The sequence below is a fragment of the Medicago truncatula genome, chromosome 4 (genome assembly GCF_003473485.1).
Source record: "Medicago truncatula cultivar Jemalong A17 chromosome 4, MtrunA17r5.0-ANR, whole genome shotgun sequence".
Lineage (NCBI taxonomy): Eukaryota > Viridiplantae > Streptophyta > Magnoliopsida > Fabales > Fabaceae > Medicago > Medicago truncatula.
Genome location: NC_053045.1, coordinates 58,477,299 through 58,500,868, shown reverse-complemented (window position 1 = coordinate 58,500,868; position 23,570 = coordinate 58,477,299). Strand labels below are relative to the sequence as shown.

General features: G+C 32.0%; 2 protein-coding genes across 4 annotated transcripts; both read left to right on the top strand.

Annotated features, from left to right (window-relative positions):
* Positions 1-7,230: 7,230 nt before the first annotated feature.
* Positions 7,231-16,081, top strand: LOC11415145 (uncharacterized). Of its 2 annotated transcripts, none has more exons than XM_003609718.4 (13): positions 7,231-7,546; positions 7,749-7,935; positions 8,854-8,926; positions 9,472-9,619; positions 9,802-9,911; positions 10,189-10,329; positions 10,415-10,556; positions 10,637-10,780; positions 11,303-11,463; positions 12,100-12,177; positions 12,388-12,526; positions 13,015-13,284; positions 15,516-16,081. In XM_003609718.4, exons 1-13 carry the CDS (start codon positions 7,292-7,294, stop codon positions 15,663-15,665), a joined length of 1,998 nt encoding a protein of 665 aa, XP_003609766.2. In that variant the 5' UTR covers positions 7,231-7,291; the 3' UTR covers positions 15,666-16,081. The 2 variants fall into 2 exon arrangements, with proteins under 2 accessions (XP_003609766.2, XP_024637106.1); XM_024781338.2 differs by having other exon boundaries at positions 9,469-9,619.
* Positions 16,082-18,411: 2,330 nt separating this feature from the next.
* On the top strand, positions 18,412-22,566 carry LOC112421058 (uncharacterized). Of its 2 annotated transcripts, none has more exons than XM_024781074.2 (7): positions 18,412-18,647; positions 18,803-19,058; positions 19,759-20,275; positions 21,622-21,719; positions 21,852-21,941; positions 22,017-22,144; positions 22,283-22,566. In XM_024781074.2, exons 1-7 carry the CDS (start codon positions 18,640-18,642, stop codon positions 22,425-22,427), a joined length of 1,242 nt encoding a protein of 413 aa, XP_024636842.1. In that variant the 5' UTR covers positions 18,412-18,639; the 3' UTR covers positions 22,428-22,566. The 2 variants fall into 2 exon arrangements, with proteins under 2 accessions (XP_024636842.1, XP_024636841.1); XM_024781073.2 differs by having other exon boundaries at positions 18,414-18,647; positions 19,750-20,275.
* Positions 22,567-23,570: the final 1,004 nt, after the last annotated feature.

The following is a 23,570-nucleotide window of genomic DNA, read 5'->3' as shown; positions in this document are numbered from 1 at the left end:
GTCTGAACGCTAGTAATAATAATAATAATAATAATAATAATATTTCAAAAAATAATAATGATATTACTAACGTTAAGACAGTATTTAGTGTCCATTTATGCGTTCTTTTTATTGCGTTAACGTGTAAAAATTATAAATAATTTTCTTTATAAAATTTATATTTTGATTGAAATTAATTGTATATGATAGATTTTTTTTGGATGTATAGAATTGATGTCTGTGACTTATTGTGTAACAAATCATGATAAACTCTTTTTTGAGGAGTAATATAATAAAAACTCTTTTTGACAAAATAATAAAAACTCTTATCATTTTCAATGACACCAACAATATAACATTATTATAGCAAAGTTGTTTAGGGATATAACTTTAATAATAAAAAAATCGAGCTTAAAATATCATATTCCCTTTATATATTTTAAGATAATATTGTTTCTATTATAGTGGGGTAGTACCTATTTTAATGAGATTTAACTATTTTTTAATTAATAGTTTAAAGAATATTATAAAAAAAAGTCAGTCTAAAGCGCATCATATTACACTTGAAAGGAGGTATAAAATTGGAAAGGAAAAAAGTCAATCTAAAGTCATATATTTTCTTTATATATAGTATAGATGTTCACGTGAGTTTAACTCAGTTGGTAGAGACATTGCATAATATATGCAGGGGAAGGGGTTCGAACCCCAAACACTTCACTTTCCACATTTAAAATGTGTGAGCTCCAGCCGCTAGTCTACTTACTTGACAAAAATAAATAAATTACCTGGGTCTTATGATGTTTTAAAAATAAGTTCAAATCTTAACCCTTATAAGCACTTATTTTTTGAGTTAAAATAATTTAGCGTTTTAGTTTCTATTTATATAAAATGGAAAATAAATTGATTTTCTACATTCGGAACGGGTTCGGGTGTGGGCAGTGGCGGAGTCCTTCATGGGCTGGCCCACCTGAAAAAATGAAAATATTAATAATTATGGGTCTAATTTGCAAGATTTTAAACAATTTTGTGATGTTTTTTATTTTCGGCACATCGAAATCCCCGTAAATGGTGTAGTGGCCCACCTAGAAAAATAAAAAAAAATAAAAATCATAGGTCCATTTGTGAGATTTTTCAACAGTTTTAGATTTCGGCAATTTCAAAAGTGGTTTACGTGATTTTTTTCATGTATATACTTGATTGGTTAACGGAGGTTTAAAGACCTTCTAATTTGTGGGAGTTTCAAACCTCCCTTATATTGTTTGTCAACTGAAAATTGTTCCAATTAACATTTGTATTTTAAATAAAAAAAAAGTTTCATAATTTAGCGACCCACCCAAACATTTTTTTTTCTGACTCCGCCATTGGGTATGAGTTTGGGGTGAGTATATATATTCATGTTACCCGTCTCATACCTATGTTTTGAAAATTGGGGAAAACCCATGCCCAAACCCAATCAAAGCGGGAAAAATCCGTCGAATTGAGTTTGGTTCGGGCGGTTACCCGCGGTTATGGTTTTGTTGTCATGCCTAGTTTTATGACTCTATGAGAAAGGGAGGTTTTTCGTTTTGTTTTATGTAGTAGTTGTTTTAGTTTTCTCGAGGTGTTTTTGGTGGTTTTTCTTTTTAGGGTTTTTGTTTTTGGTCAATGTTGATGATCCTCAAACTTTGTATATCTGTGCTTTTTTCTATTATAATATATCTATTTGTCATTAAAAAAAGTGTATGTTTGATTCTACTTTTGGATGAGTCAAAATTGATTTTAGAGGTGTATAATATTTTGACATGTTTGGTTATTCCTGTAAATTTAATTTTGTCTTTGCAATTCATTATACTCGAAGCGAAAATTTGTAATTTTTTATTCTATAATTTATTTTTGCACTTGAATTTATTGTTTAAGTCACTTTTACATGAATGTGTTGCAATACATTCCAAAGATTTCCTTCGTGAAATTTTACAATGCCGACGTGTTGTATTTGCAAAGCAAGGGAAAACTTGCATTTTCGGAATTGAAGGAAAATATAGGGTAGGTCAAAGCTTGACTAGCCAATGAAAATCAATTGTGATACGTTTGAGATGTATCCCCTCGCGGTATTGAACATTTTTGTATAATCAACTCATCTAAAATCAAGAAAAATGCTAATAAGTGTTTTAATGACATTGTTTAAGGAATTAAAAGAGGTAATTTTTACATAGATAAATAATGTAATTATTACTTTGATAATAGTTTGACTTGTATCTGCAAAACAAAATTTCTAATATAAAATTTTAAATTAATTACCTAAGAGTGGTGGTGCTTGCAAAGGGGGTGGAGAGTCTTCAAGGTGGTGGCAACTTTTTACGTAACTTGATGGGAGATGGATAAAAGGATACTTTAGAAATATTGGTGTTCCAGATGCTCTTCATGTTAAATTGTGTGACATGTACCTAAGCTTGGATATGATTTGAAATGAGCGCATTCTACAACTTATTGTGGAAAGTGACTCTAAAGTTATTATTAATATGGTTACATTTAAGTATAAGTTTAGTGAGACGATTTCCACGGTAGTGAACGTAGTCACAATATTTTAGTTGATGAGCCTTTGTTAGCATGATTTTAAAATTAGTTTTTATCAGGAGAGAATCAAATATTGACATGTGTGTTTTGTTTTACATTGAATGCCCTTTTATGCATGGCATAAAGTGATTGAGCTAGAGCCTATAGCTAGTAGCCTATAGTTTTGTTTATGTGGCTGAGTGGTTATGATCACTTTACTTTGATTGATTCAGTTTGATGAGGAGGCAAAGTCGTAACCTAACCATTGTTGAAGTTGAAGAAACAAACCACGTGACATGAAGAAGCTGCCACTGTCACGAAATTGGCAATGAAGAAGTAAGGAATATAGTTAAATCACAATGGTCGATCCTGTTTTAGTCATTGAACTTATGATTACTGTGTCCTTTTTTAGTGTCAGTTCGTTGCAGATATCACTATCACAATCATAAATAATAAATAGTAATAAGTAAACCGCAGCAACTTTAGTTTTTTAGACACAGCCCAAACGCGCCTGAATAATTCACCTTAGACTTTCAATGACTTGTCTATTTCAAACTCTTGCTCCTATCACTGACCACTCTGCAAATTTATTCTTTATGTGGCTCTCCTCTCAGTGCATAAATATGTTTTATTTCCCCTTCTGGCGTCTAGCCTGTAATCATTTTTCATTTTAAGTACAAACCAAACCACCACCCACACACATTGGTAAACGTAATAATGGATAAAGAAAACAACATTAGAAATAACTTTTTTTTTGTTATTGTTACTAGTATGTTCCAATTCCTCTTTACTAATTTTGTTTTGATAAAAATATTGTGAGTAGTGATATATGAACATCCATTTGAAGATAATTTTGATGATAATCTTATTTTTTTCACTTTGATAGATGTGCATGAGTTATCTACACTTTTACAATGGTGTTTATACAATTAACTTGAAATAAATATTTAATAACAATCTTAAATCAATAATTTAATTAATAAATAGCCAATACACTAATATTTTATTTTAAAATATTCTATAAATATATGTATATATTTATATTAGTATAAATATTTTACATTCACATTTGATTCAAATGTAGGGATATCTATGTCAATCCTTATACTTTCTTTCCTTTTGTCATCCAAACAGACCCTTAGGGTGTGTTTGTTTTCAAAGAAAGAAGAAGGAAAGATTGTGATGGGAGGGAAAGATGATGGAAAGGTCAACTTTCTCTCGTTTGGAACAACAATAATAAGGCAAGGAAAGAAAGTTGGAGATGAGACCCACCTGAAAATGCTTTCCCCACACTTATGCAAGGAAAGTGAGGATGGAACATGTTATATGAGGAAAAGACAAAAATACCCACAAAATCAATGTTTCTTTAAACTATTTTTCATGCAAGCACAATAATTTTTTTTCGACAAAATGGCAAGCACATTAATTAGTAAGCCTTACCAAATTACCAATGCGCCATGCCGCCATCATAAACGTTAATTTATTTATTTGTTGATGAAGTTAGTTCTTTATTTCTACTGATGAGAGCATATTTCATATTTTTATTCTAATGTAGTATTTTATTTTTGGATAGGGTTAGTTTTGTCATTTTAAAAAATATACATCTTTCTTTCTTTTCAATTTCATTCATACCAAACACTGAAACAATCATCCCACTTTCCATTCACTTTCCTCATACTTTTTTTCCTTTAACAATCTTTTCTCTTACATTCTTTCCTCTCACTTTCTTTGGTGATCCAAACACACCCTTAAGTTAGTTTCAGAGATATGCACAGCCCTTTTCTATGGTCACCGTATTATTCGTTTGATAATCATTTACATGAATATGACAAATCAAGAGTATCAATCAACCACTGTATTGAGTCTTGTTTTGTCAATATAATCAGATTTGACCTATTATCATTCAAAAATCTATGGAGAAAATAATAATTGCTTTGCTTCATAGATAATATTTGTTTGAATTCGACTTTGCTTCAATGCCAAAAAAAATCCGTAACTATACAAACTTTCATCCTTTATATTACTTTTTGCTCTCTGATATTCCTCAGAGCGAATATTTTGGTTGATGATGTTAGTAAATTGACTATCAATTATAAATTCAATAACTGTGGCGTGTGATTTGCCATTTCTTTTTATCATCACACTGGTAATTAACAAGGTAAAAGTGAAGGAAGATGTTTGTCTTTGATGAAGATAAGTTTAAGTTTTAAAACTATTAAGGTGTTGTTTCAAAAAAAAAAAACTATTAAGGTGTCAATATCATTTTAATAAACCTTGTAAGATGTGATTGTAGTTTTCCCTTGTCTTTATGATCAATTGATGATTACTTTATATGAAAATAAAACGATTTTTTTCTTTAAAAAAACAACTAGATAAGATTACACTTTTGTTTGTTTGAGGGAGACAAACTTAATTCAATAAATTTGTTTTCAAAGTACAATTACACAACGGGGCAAATATAATGGAGCTATTATAGGATGATGCTACATTCGTTAATGTGTGAACGATCCCATTAATTTGTCTCCGTCTAATTTGATTATGAAGTTTTGAAATGTAATTTGGAACAACTATTTACAGACATACATTAATTTAATTATATCACATTCTTACTAGCGGAACGCCCATCAACCACAATGTCCCTTTGGTATATGCGGTTTTGCTTTGGAGGAAAGATATTCCTTTGAAAGTCTCGGTCTTTGCATGGAGGCTCTTTAGGAATAGGTTGCCTACGAAAGTGAATTTATTTCGGGGGGGAGTTTTTCATATTGAGACGCAGTCATGTGTCAGTGGATGTGGCTAACGTGAAACGTCCGATCATCTTTTCTTACTTTGTAATCATTTCGGTATGGTATGGTATCTGGTTCGTCAATGGTTAGGTGTCTATAATGCGGATCCCTTAACTTTGATGGGTTACTTCATTCAATTTGGTACTTCAATAGGTTATTCAAAGGTGCAGTGTTCTTTCATGCACTTAATTTGGTTTGCAACTTCATGGGTCATTTGGAAGGAAATGAATGATAGAATTTTCAAGACAAATCAAAGCTCCTTTCCCCAGCTCTTGGAGAACATTAGGCTTCTCTTTTTTTATTGGCATAAAGCAAAGTTTGCTAGTTTTAATTATAAGTTTCATGATTGGTGCCATAATCCGTTCTTGTGTTTGGGTATAGGCTAATCATTGTTCATTCTTGTTGATATTTTGTTATAAATATTTGATATCCTTCTTGGCACATATTGTGCTAGAAGAATAGTCACTTGAATAATATATCCCATTTTAATTTCTTAAAAAAAATAAAATTATATCACCACTACTTGTTCCAAAGTGATCAACAACCTTCTTGAAATCCAACACAAAGTTTCTAAACTTGCACGTCATAGTCTTATTTGATAAATTACAAATGATATTTTTAAGTTTGATATTTTATTTGGATCGGTTTTTCAATGTTCTTATCTTGGTCTATTAAATCTCTAAACTTGCACGTCATAGTCCTTTTTTTCCTTATATATATTTTCAGTCACAATTATAAACGAAAGTCAATTTTAGATTCATTCAATTAAATGATGCATATGGTCTTTATTATAGATTACACACATCATTTAATGAATGGATCTAAAATATTTCAATAGTTGATATATATGATGTTTATTATTGATTAAATACGTAATTTAATAAATGAATCTAAAATATTATTTTTTACTTATAATAACAACAAAAGCGTGTATATTTTTAACTTTATTTCAAAAGTCACCAGCATGAACTTTTTTTAAGGAAAAAGTCACCAACATGATTGTTAAATGTGGACATGTCAAGTCAAAATCAATAAATTATTATTTTTAATTAATTTTTAACAAAAATAAGTAATCCCAAATTAAAATATAGGAATCATTTTTATCATTTTTCCTCAAATTAAATATAAAAAATTTAGATTGGTTCATTAATCAACTTTCATTTTCTTCATCCACAATTTCATATCATCTTATAAAAGTAATTCCATAAAAAATTCAAATTGTTTTTTTTTTTGTTAAAAAAAAACCTTTTTTGAAGTTCAAGAAACCTATAAAATTAAGAAATACACAACTTTTGTGTGTTTTCTTTGTTGTGAACATGTTTCATATTATATAATTTGAACGGACTCTAAGCATGATTTTTAGATTATAAAATCCAAAAATATCTTGACTATAGACAATGGTTTGCTCAACAAGGTTGATTGATTTCACAAATGTTTCATGCATTTTTTAACGGGTTTGACCAGGTATTCAAACTTACATTGTTTGTCATTATAATTGATACTTGTTTGCTTATAAAATAGCCACTCATTATTTACAATTATTCATTCTAACTCATTTTCTAGTCTTATTTCCATCTGCTTAACATTTATGATGTCATGATTTCATTGTTAACCATTTATACTATCCACAAAACTGTTGTGCGATTTTTGTGAGGATATTACGTCGATCAACATAGACCTTTACATCACCTAGTACATGACTTCTGATTTTTTTACATGATTCATATTATATAATTCAAAACAGTTCAAAAATATTTCAGATTAGAGCAAAATGAGAAATTTGGAGGGCATGTAGAAATGAGTAGGGTTGGAAAAATAATTCTCTATTTGTCACGTATATGATGATACATGGGCCTCTAAAGGTGTTATGTTAGCCCAACCAATTATTTCCCGCCAAAAAGTGGAATACCTCTTTCCAAAAGGCACATTTTCATTTTCAATTGTAAAAAAGCCGCCATATTCATCACAATCACAAATTCGCGTCTGAATCGAAAATGGAAGTGAATACAGAGATAGTTGAAGACACCCAAATGGACGTAGAAGAACAACAGAAAGAGGAAGAAGATCCTTTTCTCAATTTCGTCGATCAAGCAAGATCCGAGCTATTGTCGCTAGAAGACGATTCAAATCGTGGTGATTCGGATACATCTGGTTATGGTTGGAGTTGGATTGTATCTCGTATTCTTAAAACTTGTATTGCGTATTCGAGCGGCGTTACTCCTGCGATTTTGCTCTCTGAACTTTCTCAGGTATTATTATTAGACACAATAGTTAGTTACAATAACCAGTTACGCTAGTTAATTAGGTTGGATTATGAAATGCCTTAATTAGGGATTTGTAGTTGGTTATATTAATCTAATTTGGAATTTAGTTGTTAGGGTTGTTTGATGTTATTGTGATGAGGTTTTGAGTTTAATTAGGGTTTTGAGTTGATGATTTTGTTTTTTGAAGGCGTGGAGTGAGCAACGCAGAGTTGCTGTACCGAAGAAAAGACTTGAATTAATTAACAGTCTGAAGAAGAATAATCGGAGGATAAAGCTTCCAAACACGGTTACTATTGATTCCATTTATGAGAAGAAATTCATTGCTTTGAACAGTGTTTTGGAAGTTGTTATTATCGATGCTCATGTACTTCCAGGTACATTGAAATCAAAGCATTTTCTTGTTTTAGTTTATTGTATGGTAAAAAAACATGGATGTTCAAAGCATTTTCGCATATTAAGTAGAATAAGCATGTTGAGTGTTCATTTAATATTGTCAACTGTGTGGAGGAGGTTCAAAACATGCCACATTCCCATGGAAAATGTTGATTGTAGCACTTATATGACCTACCGTTGAGGCACAATTCTATCAATTGTTTTTAATTAACATCTGTTTTTGATATTTTACCCCATTTTTGGTGCACTAGAAAGTGATTTGGTTTAGGAGAAATAAGTAAAAAATACCTCACTCTAAATTAGATTTTAAAAAATTAGTTGTTATGATTGAGGCCATCGTGTTACTAATCCCAGTTGCTAGGATAACGATTGGCTGTTGTCTCGGTTACTATGCTAGATTGCCGACAATGGTCTTTAGCTTAGTATACATCAGGTTTATGCCAGTTTCTTTAGTAATTAGTATGTTTTTTACATTGTCTAAAAATTATTTGCTTGTTGACATTTTTACTAATTTAAGCATGATGACCTACATGAAGACTTAAGCCTATAAATTTACTCATACTTTTTATAAATTAGGTCATACCTTAAATAAAATTATGTCATAAACAAATTAGGCTTATCCTTTAAAAAGCTTGACTTTATCTACAAGTTTTTACCCCTTATAAACTTTTAAGTTGGCTAATAGACCAAACTAGACCTTCAAAAAGATCAGGTTAGACCAAAAGAAAAGCCAGTGATATTAGCCTTAAAACTTGAACTTTTTTGACAGAACATTTTTCCAAGCAAAGCTTTGATTTGCTTAACCTATTCCCACCCCTAGTCTTTGTTACAGATGAACTATTTATTATGCTTCTGTAGCTGTCAATGCGATTATTGTAAACTGCTTCTTTTTTCTTCAGGCACAAACATCCACATGCTTACATTAGGGGATTATTGGAGCTCTAATATCATAGATCTCTATCTACACCGTAGGTAATTGCAGTATGCATTGTTAAATCTCTCAAGGTCAAAGTCAATTTGTAAATTTTATGATTAAAAGAATAAAATATCTTGGTCTTGCCAACTGCACGTGGCTTGTTTGTATTGCTGGTGAAAATATGAAAACCTAGAAATACTTACAATTAAGTACTTCATTTTGTTGAGTGCATTCTTTATTCGAAATACTTTCGAGATATTCTAACTGACAATTGTGATGATCAGTGAAGTAGATTTCTCTCCTGCGACTATTTTTTCTATCTATTGATGATTGAATGAACATTTCTTGGAGATGCATAACTTTTTTTTTAACAATATCATTGGTGCGAAGTATCCACCGACTTTACTGATGATTGGTAATGCTTAATTTACCAATGAATTACTTTAAAAAAAGTATTTACAATAAATACATGTGTTTTTTTAAAAGGTCATAAAATACATGCACAGAATCATCCACGTAGCATGTGATTTGAAATCAAAAGTTTCCATAGTCTTATTGGCAATTCCATTCAAGGTTGAAAATATCATATTTTGTCCAGCAGATTCTATGACTTGGCAGGCCTGCCAAGTGGAATTCTGAAGAAAGGGAGGGAAGTTTTGCTCACAGGCTGCTACCTTCGAACTGCCACTGAAAGTTCTGGTCATCCACGTCTTTTGCCAACAGAATATCTTGTGATTCTATTGGATGAGGTAAATATGAGTTTCTTATGTGGTATTGCGGTCTTCAAATTTAAGCATCGAAGTTTCATATGCTAGTAATTCAAGTTTGGAATCGAGTATCTGCATCTGAAGACTGGCTTTGTACTGCACCTATATTAGTTTTGGATCCAGTTTTCATAAAAATAAGCCTTTCGTTTTCTTTAATATTGTAGAATCAGGATGATGATGCAATGCTGCTAGGAGCTCAGTTTTGTTCCGACTCCTTCTCTTCAATTTCTTTGGATGCAGTTAACAAAGGGGTTTCTTATTCCCTATATGCCAGGTAACCTACTTGGAATGAACGTTGTTGTATATGCTACATGACTTTGTTCTTGAGCATATTGTAAATTTACTGAGCATCGTGTAATTAAAATTATTTCAGGCACCATTTTGCTGTTTATAAAGATACCTAAGTGTAACTATGAGGTTTAAATAATTTACTAGTTCATCAATGTTCCTCTATATATGAATTCATCAACATGATCCATAACCTTGAATTATGATATTTTTTCCCTTTTACAAGGAAGCATGCCCTCACTAGTTTCTTTTATTGATTACAGGATTGAAAACATTGAATCTGCGGAAGTTCGAGGGAATTTTGGGACCTCACAAAGAAAACAGATCACTCTTGTTGATGGTGATGGTGTCACATTAAAATTTTTCTTGTGGGGTGAGCAGATTCTCCTTGCCAATCTTTTCAGGTGAATTTTCACACTGTCAAACTTATGAAGATGAGTCTTTCTTTTCTTATATGTGGATAACATTCACCATTTTGGTGGGTTACAGAGTAGGAAGCATGCTTGCCCTGGACAAACCATACATTGCAAGTTCTGTAGAGTGTGATATTCAAACAAGTGAGGAAGTTTGCCTTGAATATGGAAGTGCAACACAATTATATTTGGTGCCTTACATTCAACATGAAGAACAGGTGACTTAATGGATTTTTGTATGACATTACTATAGTAATTGTCATATGGAGAGAAAATACTAAGCAGCTCTGTTGATTAGGTATGTGTAGCATTGACACCAAACCGCCATCAAGGTTCAAGGCAAATGGGTTCGTGTAATCCCACTCAGGGTCCCAGGTTCTCTCAAGTGAGTTTGCCTTGTGATTCTCAGGGTACCGTAGATTTCAGCAATTACCCGTTGCGGGTGAGTTTACCCTCTACCACTCTCCAAAATAAAGCAAAACGAAATGATAGATTTGTTTCTTATTTCTATCTCTATCATTTGCAATAGCTATCTCGCATTTAAGTTACTTTTATTTATGTTAGAAAGATATTTATGCTAGTTGGAAGTCAGACAATAGCTGTTGTTATGACTTATGATTATGTCTTAGTTTGAGTTCAAAGACAACCTGTACGAACATAAGTTATACAAGCCTATAAGATTGCCTAATCATACACCTGCTTTGCCTGCATGTTTTTTCCTGAACCTACTCCTATAACCATCTCAGTTTTGCAAATTTATACACATAAACTGGTCCAACATGGATGTCTTTGTTCATGCTATTATGTTGTTTGGCTGATGAATCTGCATAAGCAGTGCCAATCATATGGCTGTATATGATTTTACTACTATTATCCTGCTTACACTCCTTAAAAGTGTTAATTTTCAGTTCTTATGGAGTTATGGTTGATTAGTTAACCTCATTACTTATATGAAGTTTTGCAGTCAATTGTGGTCGACCTTCGTGATAAGATGACTGGCATCAGCCTCTATGGTGTTGTTACAGAAATTAGCAAAGAAGATAATAACCAAGCAACTGTTTTTTCTTTAAGAATTGCCGATACTAGCGGAGAAATCAGGGCAAAGCTTCATTTTACCAGATTATGGTAATGATTTCGGGCATTACTTGTATTGTATTTACTTCCAGACGTGCTTAAGAAGTATTGGGTACTCGGATGCAGGCTGGGTAGGCTTAAACATGGAATTTTTAAGAATAAATAAATATTTAATCATATATGTCATAAGTGTAAATAGGTTCTTACACTACTCTTACATTTTAATCAAAAACTAATTTACATTGATATTTTATGGAAAAATAAAGGACTTTTGTTGAATGTTCGTGAAAAATTAACACTCATCTTTTTAAAATTCTTAAAACAAACAACACAGATGAATTCTTTTTTTGGTTTCATTGGGTTTTGGCCTAGTCCCCCAATCTTAATTTACTTTTTCTTAAATAAAATTTTCAGCTTATCGAAAAAATAAACACGATATGGAAAAAAAATGCAATAAATCACAGGGCTAGACGGGTAGATGGAAATATTGACCGTATAATATTTTCTGATATTCCTAAACTAATTGAGACTGAGAAAAGAGTAAAAGAAAGTGTAAAAGAATTTTGAAAGAAATAAGTGAAAAACTTATTATTGTAAGTATGAAATTCTTCAGCATGTTTCCCTAATGTTTTTCCAAATATTCATTTTAGTATCCTCCCATTCTTATGATTATGTAAAATATTTCAGGTCATTGGGAAGAGTGAGTCTTGGTCACACAATATTTATATCTGGGTTGAAATGCACTGCTTCCAAACGTAAAAAATGGTGAGCACATTCTTACCTGATGTATATAACCAGCAATCACCTAAGAAAAAAGATAATTCTAAAAGATTATGGTGTAAAATTGAGTGGATCATTCAATACTATTTTTTTATCTTTCAAAATGTTGTTTACAATGGCCTGGTGTCTGCTCAATCTGTTTTCTCTGATTTATAGTTTAATGCGTTTTGTACTTGAATATTTTTGACTTGACAGTCTGGAATTAGCATGGTTTGAGAATGGTACCGGGGCTTCTTTCATCAATCTCAGTTGTTTACCTGCGTTGATCAACTCATCTTGCCTTCATAAACTATTCAAACTCTCTGATATTTCTAATCAGACTTGCTACGCTCAAGTAAGAATTATGTTTTTGTATAATTTGAATATGTATTTGACCTTTTAAATTTGTTTCAATTATTACTATGTGGCGTGCTTAAAAAAATATTTATGAATTTAAATCTTAATATACTATTCAAGGCTTATTTCATAAATTATCGGAGTTTAATCCATGCATTGTCGGTGTAAAATAATTTTACCCTGATATCCAATGAAAGTCTCTACTTTTTTGAAGAAACCCAATGAAAGTCTATTATTCTTCCATGTAACCCCATTCCTTTAAATATATTTTGAAATTGTTTATATGAAGTGCCAAAATAGTGAGTTCTTATTGGTTGCCAGCGTAAAGCAAATTTACACAGACTGCAATGCCCCTTTAACTCAAACTATCGCAAGTGACTGCTCTCTGATATTTTGCTTATTTTTTCCCCTTTTACTGTATAACCGTTTGATTGTTATCATTTATCTACAAATTCTGATCATTTATCTTGCTTGATATTGTTGCAGGTTTGCCGAGTCTGGCTTGTTCCGAATGAATATTATTACGTGAATACAAGATTCTCGCATTCCCTCTGTGGTCACTTTGTCGACAAGAAACCCGGTGGTTTTGTGGAATGCAGTTTCTGTCATAGAATTTCTGATGCAGAGGTTGTACGCACTTTCCATTTGAAAATTACCCTTGCAGATAAGAGTACGAAAGCTTTAGCATGGTGCACCGGTCAAACTGCTATGGATTTGTTGCAGATATCTCCTGAGGAGTTTTATGACCTTCCCGAGGTAATAACTTATATTTGATACCAATTGTTTCTTGGAGGTAAAAGTTGTGTTTTTATGCACATGGTGTATGCAAAGAGAAGCTTGTTGCACAATTATGAACAAACACTTGCTTGGGGGAAGGGAAGGTGAGAGCACCCACTTATTACCAAGTGGGTGAACCACCAAACCATCGGTGTAATGGAAAACACTTTTTTTTTAACAGACTAAAATGAATGATATTACCAACACCCAAGAAGTCTTCCAGCACAAGAAATGGAAAACATATGCTATCTTTGGGGGTCGATCTAATATGGTCCTGCAACCTGTCTGGAGGCGACCTTTAGTAATAACTATCAAGAACAAAGTGTTTACTAACTATGCAACTGAATTTCATTCATCAAAGTTACAAAGAGGGAAGAGATAGTATATATTGTAAATTCTAGATCTCAACAGATTCCCAACTAACTAAAACTTAAGATCTAACAAGCTAAACTAGATCAGAGATAAGATAAGCTGTCAACAAGCTAACCAAGCTTATCATAACTAACTGAAACGATAAGAGAACTGGAACAAATATAAAGTGGTTCTCATAATCCTCCCCCTCAAGTTGAGTGAAATACGTCATGATGGCCTAACTTAACAATAAACTGTTGAAATTGAGGTCTGGGTAAAGCCCTTGCCAGAGGAGCAGCCAGTATTTTGCTGGAACATGAACAAGATTTAAAAACCTTGAGGCAACATGCTCTCGAATGAAATGACAATTTATGTCAATGTGCTTTGATATTTCATGAGTAGTAGAATTATTTGCAAGATGGATGGCTGAAATACTGTTACTGTAAACCGTAGTAGTTGCAACATCAACTTCCATGTCTCTTAGCAATTTTTTGAGCCAATGCAATTCTGACATCAGCACTGCTACTGCTATATATCCCGCCTCAGCAGATGATCCTCGACACAGTAGGTTGTCTCCTAGATTTCCAAGAGATTAAAGAGTCTCCCAAAAATATACAATAACTGTTCAGATCTTTGAGTGATTTTGCAGCTGCCCCAAAGGCACGATGGTCCAAGCGTTGTTGGCCTCCGAAGCTGCTAATTCCACTGTCATGCCCTTCTTCCGGGTATCGAACTTGAATGCCTAATGATGAAACAGAGGTTCATAGGTGGAATTGACTTGTAGAACAAAACCATTCTAGCTGTTTGATAGTTTGGAATAGGTAAGGTATTTATTGATTGGGTATTTTGTGGTGCATGCACAGTCCTGAAAATAGGTAGGAGGCCTACAAGTTCAGGAGGATTTCTAACATTAAGCGAAGGAGGATTATCAGGTGAAGGAGGATCATCCTGATTGTGGTCAATACTCAATAACAAGAGGATGAGGTTGAATATCAGGGAGGGTTTTAGGAATAATATCTTTCAGAAAACTAGCCATAATCATGGCTTGACGCCAAACACCATAGTTGTTGCTGGAAGGAGGGATTGCACTGCCAGAACAAGGCCAGGGTTATTGGATTAAGAAAGGGGTTGGCGTTCACTGCCAGTAGTTCTTCCATGGTAAAGCAAGGAAGGAAAGGGGAAAAAATTGTAGAAGAAGGAAATCATCAAAATATTTCTGATACAATATTCAAGAAGTGTTTACTGAATTCACAATTGAATTTCGTTGATCAAACTTGGTTACAAAAGGAAGAGATGATATATTTGGAAACTCTATCTCAACAGAATACCAACTATCTAAAACTTAAGGTCTAACATGTCACTTATCACAATAATAACTGTTAGATATATTAATATTTTGATTAGCAATTTAGGTTTCAATATATCCAATAATATGCTGATCCCATCTATGTAAAATTAAATGGGAATTTTTATATGTCCTCGTGAGCTTAGCTCAGTTGGTAGGGACAATGCATAATATATGCAAGGTCCAGGGTTCAAACCTTGGCCACCACAAAAAAAAAAAATGGGAGTCTTTATATTTTCACTCTATCTATTGAAGCTCTTTGAGGTCACATGCACGTTTGCAATTTTTTCTATATTAAACCAAACATAGCATTAGTTGTTTCGATGACCATAATTGCTATTGTAGGACTCTTTTTTCTAAGTTTTAGAAACCTGTCTTTTTCTTTTTTAAAAAATATTATTGGCAAGTAATAGGTTGTTATACTTTGAATTCTGCTACATAACATAAATAATGCCTGAATGACATTACTATTAAATCTGTTTGTTGGTTTCACAGTGAAGTTATTTTGTTTCAGGAAGAACAATTGATGTATCCCTCGTCGTTAGAAAATGAAACGTTTATGGTTGCATTGGTAAATTGTAAGCCGGAACGCTGTGTGACGTATGACCTTTTGCCGGATGATTCAATTTCGTGGGAAATCACTCGTGCATACAAGTGTGAATAATTATTAATCGTAGATGCACATGCAAGGGTGCCCTTCAGTTGTATAAACAGAGGGGGACTGGAATTGCAATGAAACCTTTAAACCACACTAATGCATTTCAATTGGCGACTTGTGAAGAGACATCCATTTTGAGACCAAGTTAGACAGCATAATATAACAGGAAGAAACACCGTGTTTTTTTGGAGGAAAAGACTCATAAGCAACCAGTTAGGACAATAGAGCTGCTGCCTTTCTTACCACCATTGTATCGGAAGGTAAGGTGTGTATTGAAAGAAATGTCTTATTGATGGCCAGCCAATTTTTTCAGGGGAAAACTTGACCAATCTTAATGTAAAGAGATAACAGTGATCTTAAAAGCCATTAGAGTTTCATTACTGAGACTTTTTTTGTACAAAGGCTTAGTTATGTTACCACTACTAGAACTTTGGGTATTCGCTCAATCTTGGTAAAATAATTCGGGGTTTCTTTTAAAAAAAAAAAAAAAAAAGGAGGGTATCCTTACCCATTTTTTGACGCAAGAGTATCCTTGAACTCAACATTGATATTCAATGTATAAATATTGCTATTATTTGTTTTTATTTTTATTATTTGATCATTAAATTTTAATTAATATTTTGTAGTTAGTTTTTCTAATAACAAAGAATACGAAATGAATTTGGTAAATTTGATATATAATTGAAATTTTGAGAATGGTTTGAAACAACCCTAAAGAATGAATAAATCAAGATCTCAAGCATAATCGGTCATCAAATATAATTGTATGTGCATGTTATTTTTTTCCCTTAAAAAAGAAGTTATTTTTCGTTTGTTTTAATTTTATTATAAAAACACAAACAAGTAGTTGATTGCATTTAAGTTATCGATGAGCTCCGATAAAGGATAAACTATTTAAGAGAATGAAAGTTCGAATATTGACTATAATAATTATTAGATTATTGGAGCTCCTTTGTTTTGAAAACAAGAGGTTTGAGATGAAAAATAAAAAACACAAATCTATTGACGGACTTAGAAATTATTATTTTCATTTATATTACTTAAAAAAATTAGAATAAATAATTAATAACCAAGTAATGAATACGAATCAATAGATTTCTATTCAGTTTCAGATGAATTCTAACCACTAGACTATCAGAAAAAGAAAAAAAAAATCTGTTGAGTTTCATAATAGTCATTAAATATGTCATTTGGTTTTATATAGCCTTCATCTCGATTCATCAAATTCCTTCCTTCCTTCAAAAAAAATATTGATTCATCAAATTGTTTTCTCAACCGCCCTGTTCATATCTCTGAAATTTAAAATTATAAACCTTTTAATTTTAAGACGATGCTGATTTAGTGAAATTGATAATCAACTTTCATATTATTTATTTATTGATGAAGACATGACCCTTTTACTTTTTATAAATTTACTATTTTCAAATCGTTGGATTTTTTTTCCTTTGCGTATTTAATATGTAATATCTACATTTTCAGCTCTATCAATTTTGACTCTAAAATTTTTATTTACTTATTACTTTTAAAAACATATCGGTGTTGTAAAAAAAATAAAAATATCGATGGTCATTTTTTAACCACTCCTATATCGATACTCATGTTCATATATTACATAATGAGAAAGACTTGATTGGGAGAGAAAAGATTAAAATTGAGGTGAGAGGATTAAATGAGAAAGACTTGTATTGATTTGCACTTCAAATGATACATTTATACCACTTCTAGTATAGTTACTTGTGCGACAAGTAATATGTTTCTCTAACCAACTAGCAAGTATATGAAAAACATAAAAATTAGCATTAAACACAACTAAATAACTAATTCTATACACACTAAACAAACTTAGTTTGAATTATTATTAATCTCGACATGTCTTCTTAATTCAAACTATCAAATGCTACAACACTTAGTGCTTGACAAGCAGCTGAGAAATATGCTAAATACTCAGTTTTGTAGCTAAACAATGCTATTACTGACTATTTCTTTGAGCACCGTAAAATTGGAACTCCCTGCAGCTTGAACACATAATTAGTTGTGCTTCACCAATCAATTGTATTGTAACCCCACACCAATTAGCATCAAAGCATACTACTATATTAAACATTTCATCTACTCTACCATTTGGAAATAAGATGTCGTAGCGTAGTGTACCTTTTTAGGTACATCAAAATTATCTTTGGAGCTAGAAAACGGGACTTCAATAGATTTTTCATAAATCTACTCACGACACCCAAAAAGTTGCTTAACAGTGTTGTTGGATCAACAGTATCCCTTCACCTCTCACAGTAACTTCAACTTGTGTGATTGTTGAATTGCACTCCATCATGTTGAATTTTCTAATATCTTAGTATCATGCTTTGTATGATGGAGTAACAAACCTTTCGAGGTGCTAAGAATTTGTCGGAGATCAACATGATTAACCGAGAAAGAAAGGATTATGATTGATAAAAAATAATAAAATAATAGTTTAAAACAAAAAGTTAAAATAGAAGAAAAAAGTTACCATCCAATTATATATATAATTTAAATTTAAATTTTACGCAAGGTCAATGTAAAATTATTTTGTATCTTTTTAAAAATGCATCTAATAATATATTGCAACATCAATTAATAAATATGATAACTATCATATCTTCAAAATTATCAAACGGTGGGTGTAAAATAATTTAACACGTGAATACAAAATTAAATTCATATAGATATTGATGTAGATGTATTTTTTCAATTTCAAAAAAATAAAATAAGAAAAGAAAAAACAAAGCATGGAGTACTGAGAAAAAATAAACGGAATTTAACGACGATTAAAACCCTAACAATAAAACTCACTCATATTAGTTCAATGAAATCAAAGAAGATAAAATGCAAGTGCTGCTTCATTGCCTTTGTATCACAAACAAGTCGCAGTCCGACTGAACTCGCCGGAAAATCAAAACTTCACCGGAAAACACCGTAGCAAGGAAAACCACCACAAACAGCCACGATGTCCAGGTTTTCCTTTTCGTATTTCATACCTGTCTTTCATATTCTTGAAAATTATTATTTTTTCTTTCTCATATATAACCTAATTTCGTAATTTGATTTTCTGCAACATACCATAGTACTAAAGAAATTCTGTTTAATGGAAAAATATTTGGTGTATATAGGTTTGCGATTGAATCCATTATGCAGAGAAAAAGAAGTGATGTGCTACGAAAACCTAGGGTTAATTGTGATGCAATATTTCAGCATTACTTTGGGTTGTTATCATCACATGCTCACAATGAGAAGAATGTGAAAGATACAATTGTTGTTTCTGATGGATTAAAAACTGAAAATAAGCTCAAGAAGCTTAAGCTCAAATTTGGGGGTGTTACTCATACTATTCATACCAAGCCTTCTTCTGATGCTCGTAACCCTAAGGTAGTAATAACATGTCACTTGATTTGTCTTCTGAATTAATTGTTTTCATTAAAGATTCGCATTATGAATTAAGTGTATGTTCGGTTCCACTTCTGGTGGAGAAAAAATTGATTCTAGAGGTGTAGAATTGATTTTGACATGCTTGGGTGATGTTTATTAGATTTGCTTTTGCCATACATTTTTTAGCTTTTGACTTCAAATGCGAGTTTTTACACACTTTTCAACATTTTTACGAGGACGTATCCAAACATAGACCACTTTGCATTCAACTCACTTTTAACTAAAATCAACTCATTTAAAATCAATTTTTGTCACCACGGAACAAACATGCACTTGGATGAATTGAATAGTTTTGAAAATTGAAATTACGGTTCTTCAATTTTTGGTAGCTGAAATCAGTATTTGCAAAAGCTTCTTCTGGTGTCCTTTGTATAACTTTGTAAGTTTATGCTAGCAACATACTCTATATCTAATTGCTGAAATTTCATTTGAGTCCCACGAAATCATGTACATACCATATAAATTTAATGGGACCCATTTGAATTTCAATCAATTAGAAAGTGTATTGATAGCACCCTCAACTTCAAAATATTCAATCTCAAGAAGTTTACTCCATATATGATAAAGCAACTATATTTCCTTCAGATAAATTGGTATTAACTTCTAAAGCTTCTTATCTATCCGTTATCAGTGCATGCAGGACAATGCAGGTAATGATGTCCACTCTTATGATAAGAAGAGAGGCCATGGGGACAAATTGGTTAAGCTTTCAAGAACTGATCATAGTCATGCTGCTGAGAATCATTCACATAAAAGAAAGGCAACTGAACAACATGTCCGTAAGAGCAAGCGAGTTACTGAGAAATGTGCCATGGATGTGGGGTGTAGCGATGAAGATGATGATGCAGAACTTCATTTTCTTGAAAAAATCAATGCATCAAAAAGAGGAGTTAGTCGCCATAAGGATAATCAAGGAGGCACAACAATGCGTGGTGTTTGTAAAGATGCATCAGGAAAGAACTATGAGGATCGGGACTATATGCAAGAAGACCCTACATCAAGTGATGAATCAATATTAGAAGGGAAGAAGCCAAAGAGGGAATCTGTTGGTTTACTTGTACCAAGAAAGCATTCCACCCGCAATAATCATAATTGTTCAGTTGAGTCTTTCAAAGATGCGCTATCTGGGTCAGTTGCAAGCATTATTGACATCTCAGGTGGTTTGGTTTCCACATTATCTCAAAGTTAGAAATTTATTTAGTTTAGTTTTTTTTTTTCTTTTCTTTTGATCTTATTTTAGTTGCTTTATCATTTTAAGTCGTATTTAGAGTATTAAGATAAGAGATAAATGAAAAGTTAGAGATACCGAAACAAGCAAATGCATGATTTTCGCCCCAACCATAAGTTAAATCGAGTATACAAAGTGCAAGTTTAGCAAAGGAAAACTTACAATATTACAAGTCTTGTGTTTTAAGTGCCTTGATTCCATACAAAGTGACTAGGAGATAGAGGGAGATATTAACCTTTGAGGGGGATGGATGAAATAGGCGAATGCTTCGAACTTCCAAGTGTTAAATCAACAGAAAATACCGCTAAAGCTTAAAGAAAATTTTTACTGCATATCTATAATACCCAAAATGTTGTATGAAACTGAATGTTTGATGGTAAAAAGCCAAGAAGAAAATAAATTCAGTGTCACAAAGATCTCAATGGTGCAATGGACTAGTGGTTATAGTTATCCAAGAGAAGATGTGATTAAAAAAACAATTATTATAGATAAAATGGGTGTAGCCTTTATAGTAGGGAAGATGGTTAGAATATTTTCTTAAGTGGATTTAGCAAGTTATGAGGACCTATAGAAACAGCTTAACGCTGATGAGGAAAATGGACTAGCTGGAGAATTTTCTCATAATTAGAGGCAGAGAGAGATTAAGAAAACTATAGGTCAAAGCCATTAGAAGAGATTTAGAGGTAAATGGTCTCATGTTGAACCTAATAGGCTCATGCATGTTGGGATTTTACAGTATTTTGACTGATCCATGTAACCAACCTACCTATATGGATCTCACCTATAGGTTAAAGGCTTGTTGTTGCTATTATATCAGTGATTACTTTTACTTGGATTTAGTAGATATACAATAATAGATTGTATCTTATGTAGTGCATATTACTTTTAATGGTATATACAAATTTTAAATTAATAATGGAAGCAAAAAACTTTAAAAGATAAGGTTAGCGGAGTAATTCTTCTTAAGATCATCATAATTACCTTATAGATCTCACAATTTTATTTGTGTACAACTAATGTAAGTGGGCCATCAAATATTGATTGAAAGTTTTAACACAAATTCTTTTCTATAGAATAATCTAATTAAAGAAAATAAACTTATGAAGAATGTAATGTGAAGCACCCCCGGGTCCTCCCCACCTTGTTTCGTAACTCGGTATGAGGTGTTGACTCATAATTTTATTAAATTATTATTATTATCTTAGATCTTATATGACATTGTATACATATCTCTAGGAATATTTGTTGAATCATGTTTTCTTTGTTGATATGAAGATAAAAAGGGCAAGTTGTCAGAGGAACAGCTAATCAAGAAAGCTGAGGCTGCAAAGAGACGAAAAATTCAAGCTGAGAAGGCAGCTAGGGAGGCCGAGGTTTGAACGTGACTCCTCTGATCATCTTAGTTTTAGGAATTAAAGTTTGTAGTATAACATTGGGATGCAATGCAACATACAAGTTCTAGACAACGATGTTAATAAATGAGCTCTCACATTGTGTTTATGTAGGAAGCAGCCATTAAGAAGATACTTGGTCAAGATCCTGCTAGGAAGAAGAAAGAGGAAAAGATGAATAAGCACAGGGATGAAATAGCCAAGGTCTTGATACAGTTTACGACCAACCTTCTTCCTATATTGTTTCAACTTTAAAGTTCTAACATGTTGGTTGTGCAGGAAAAATCTAGCAAACCCTTCAATCTAGCATCAAACACTGTTCGATGGACTATGGGTCCCAATGGAACCGTAGTAACTTTTTCTGATGATATTGGTCTGCCAAGTATCTTCCAAACAATGCCTAACAGGTACATCTTCACATCACTTAATCTCGCACATTTTAATCTTCTAATCTTGTTATCCTTGATTTTCTTTGTAACATTTTTAGTACTTGATATGCTTTGGAAACTTCATTTCTGTAATGATTATGTCATGAATTGTTTCAGTTATCCTCCCCCAAGAGAAAAGTGCGCAGGTCCAAACTGCACTAATGCTTACAAGTATCGGGATTCCAAGTCAAAGCTTCCCCTTTGTAGTCTTGGTTGTTACAAAGCAATTCATGAAAAAATCTCACCTGTGATTGCATGTTAGTCCTTGTAAATAGTAGTTGGATATTATATCTTGCAAGACTTGGAAGGTTTGTGATTTGGCCAGGAGGATATGTGGAAATGTATGTGGAAAAATTATCCAAATAGACCTATTTGTCTCAATTCTGTCTTGTTTCTATTCACTTTCATTTCATTTTATCTCATGACAATCGACGCCCATGTCCAGTTAATTTTAGGTCATTTGGACAGTTTTTAAAGGGTTTCATGGTATAATTTCTTTTACTTTTAAATTTTGATAAGAAAAAAAAAAAGGTTAAATTTTTTTCTTTATAAAATTTTTTAAAAATTACTCTACAGGTTATCTTCTTTGCAAAAAGTCCCCAACCCCGTTTTCTTTATAAAAATATCCCGAAACCATGGATATCTACAGTTATAGACTTAGGCCTCGTTTGGATAAACAACTTATATAGATGCTTATAGCATTAGGGCTTATAACATTAGAGCTTACATCATAAGCTCTTATACTTGATAAGTTATTTATGTTTGGATATGTACACTAAAAAGTACTTATATAAATTGAAGTGTTTGGATGTGACATTACATAAGCAATTATCAAAATTATAATATATATATATATATATATATATATATATATATATATATATATATATTCGTCCTTAAAAAAAAATCAATATTTATATAAGACAAAATTAACATTAGATAAGTATACATTTACGTAACAAAAAATATTCATATAAGAAAAATATTAATATTCAATTTATTTTGTTACGTAACAAAAAAATAATAAAAATCTTCCTTAAAAAAAAAAAATCTTTGTTATGTGCGTTAATTTAGTAAGATAGGTATATAGCAATTTTGTTACTCATACACTGTTAAAGATAACTAACATTATAATTAAAAATATATGTTTTGAAAAAGTGAATCCAGAGATAATCGAAGGAGGTTACATAAATTCATAAGCTCCTTGTTAAGTCGGAGGGTAAGCTGAAAAATTAGGCTTATTAAAATATGGCATAAGCAGCTTATGAAACTATCATAAGCTATTTTTATTTATTTACCCAAACACCTTTAAAAAGGCTTATGGGAGTAGATAAGCTCACAGAAGCTCAAAATAAGCCAATCCAAACGGGGCCTTATACATGATTGGAGGATGGGTTGGCATGGA

Excerpts from the sequence above, each read along its gene's own strand:
- LOC11415145 (XM_024781338.2), top strand. The coding sequence starts at position 7,292 with ATGGAAGTGAATACAGAGATAGTTGAAGACACCCAAATGGACGTAGAA. Across the intron at positions 7,547-7,748 it reads TGCTCTCTGAACTTTCTCAG|GCGTGGAGTGAGCAACGCAG; the intron begins GTATTATTATTA and ends TGTTTTTTGAAG. Across the intron at positions 12,178-12,387 it reads GCTTCCAAACGTAAAAAATG|TCTGGAATTAGCATGGTTTG; the intron begins GTGAGCACATTC and ends TTGACTTGACAG.
- LOC112421058 (XM_024781073.2), top strand. Across the intron at positions 21,720-21,851 it reads AGGCAGCTAGGGAGGCCGAG|GAAGCAGCCATTAAGAAGAT; the intron begins GTTTGAACGTGA and ends GTGTTTATGTAG. Across the intron at positions 21,942-22,016 it reads ACAGGGATGAAATAGCCAAG|GAAAAATCTAGCAAACCCTT; the intron begins GTCTTGATACAG and ends TTGGTTGTGCAG.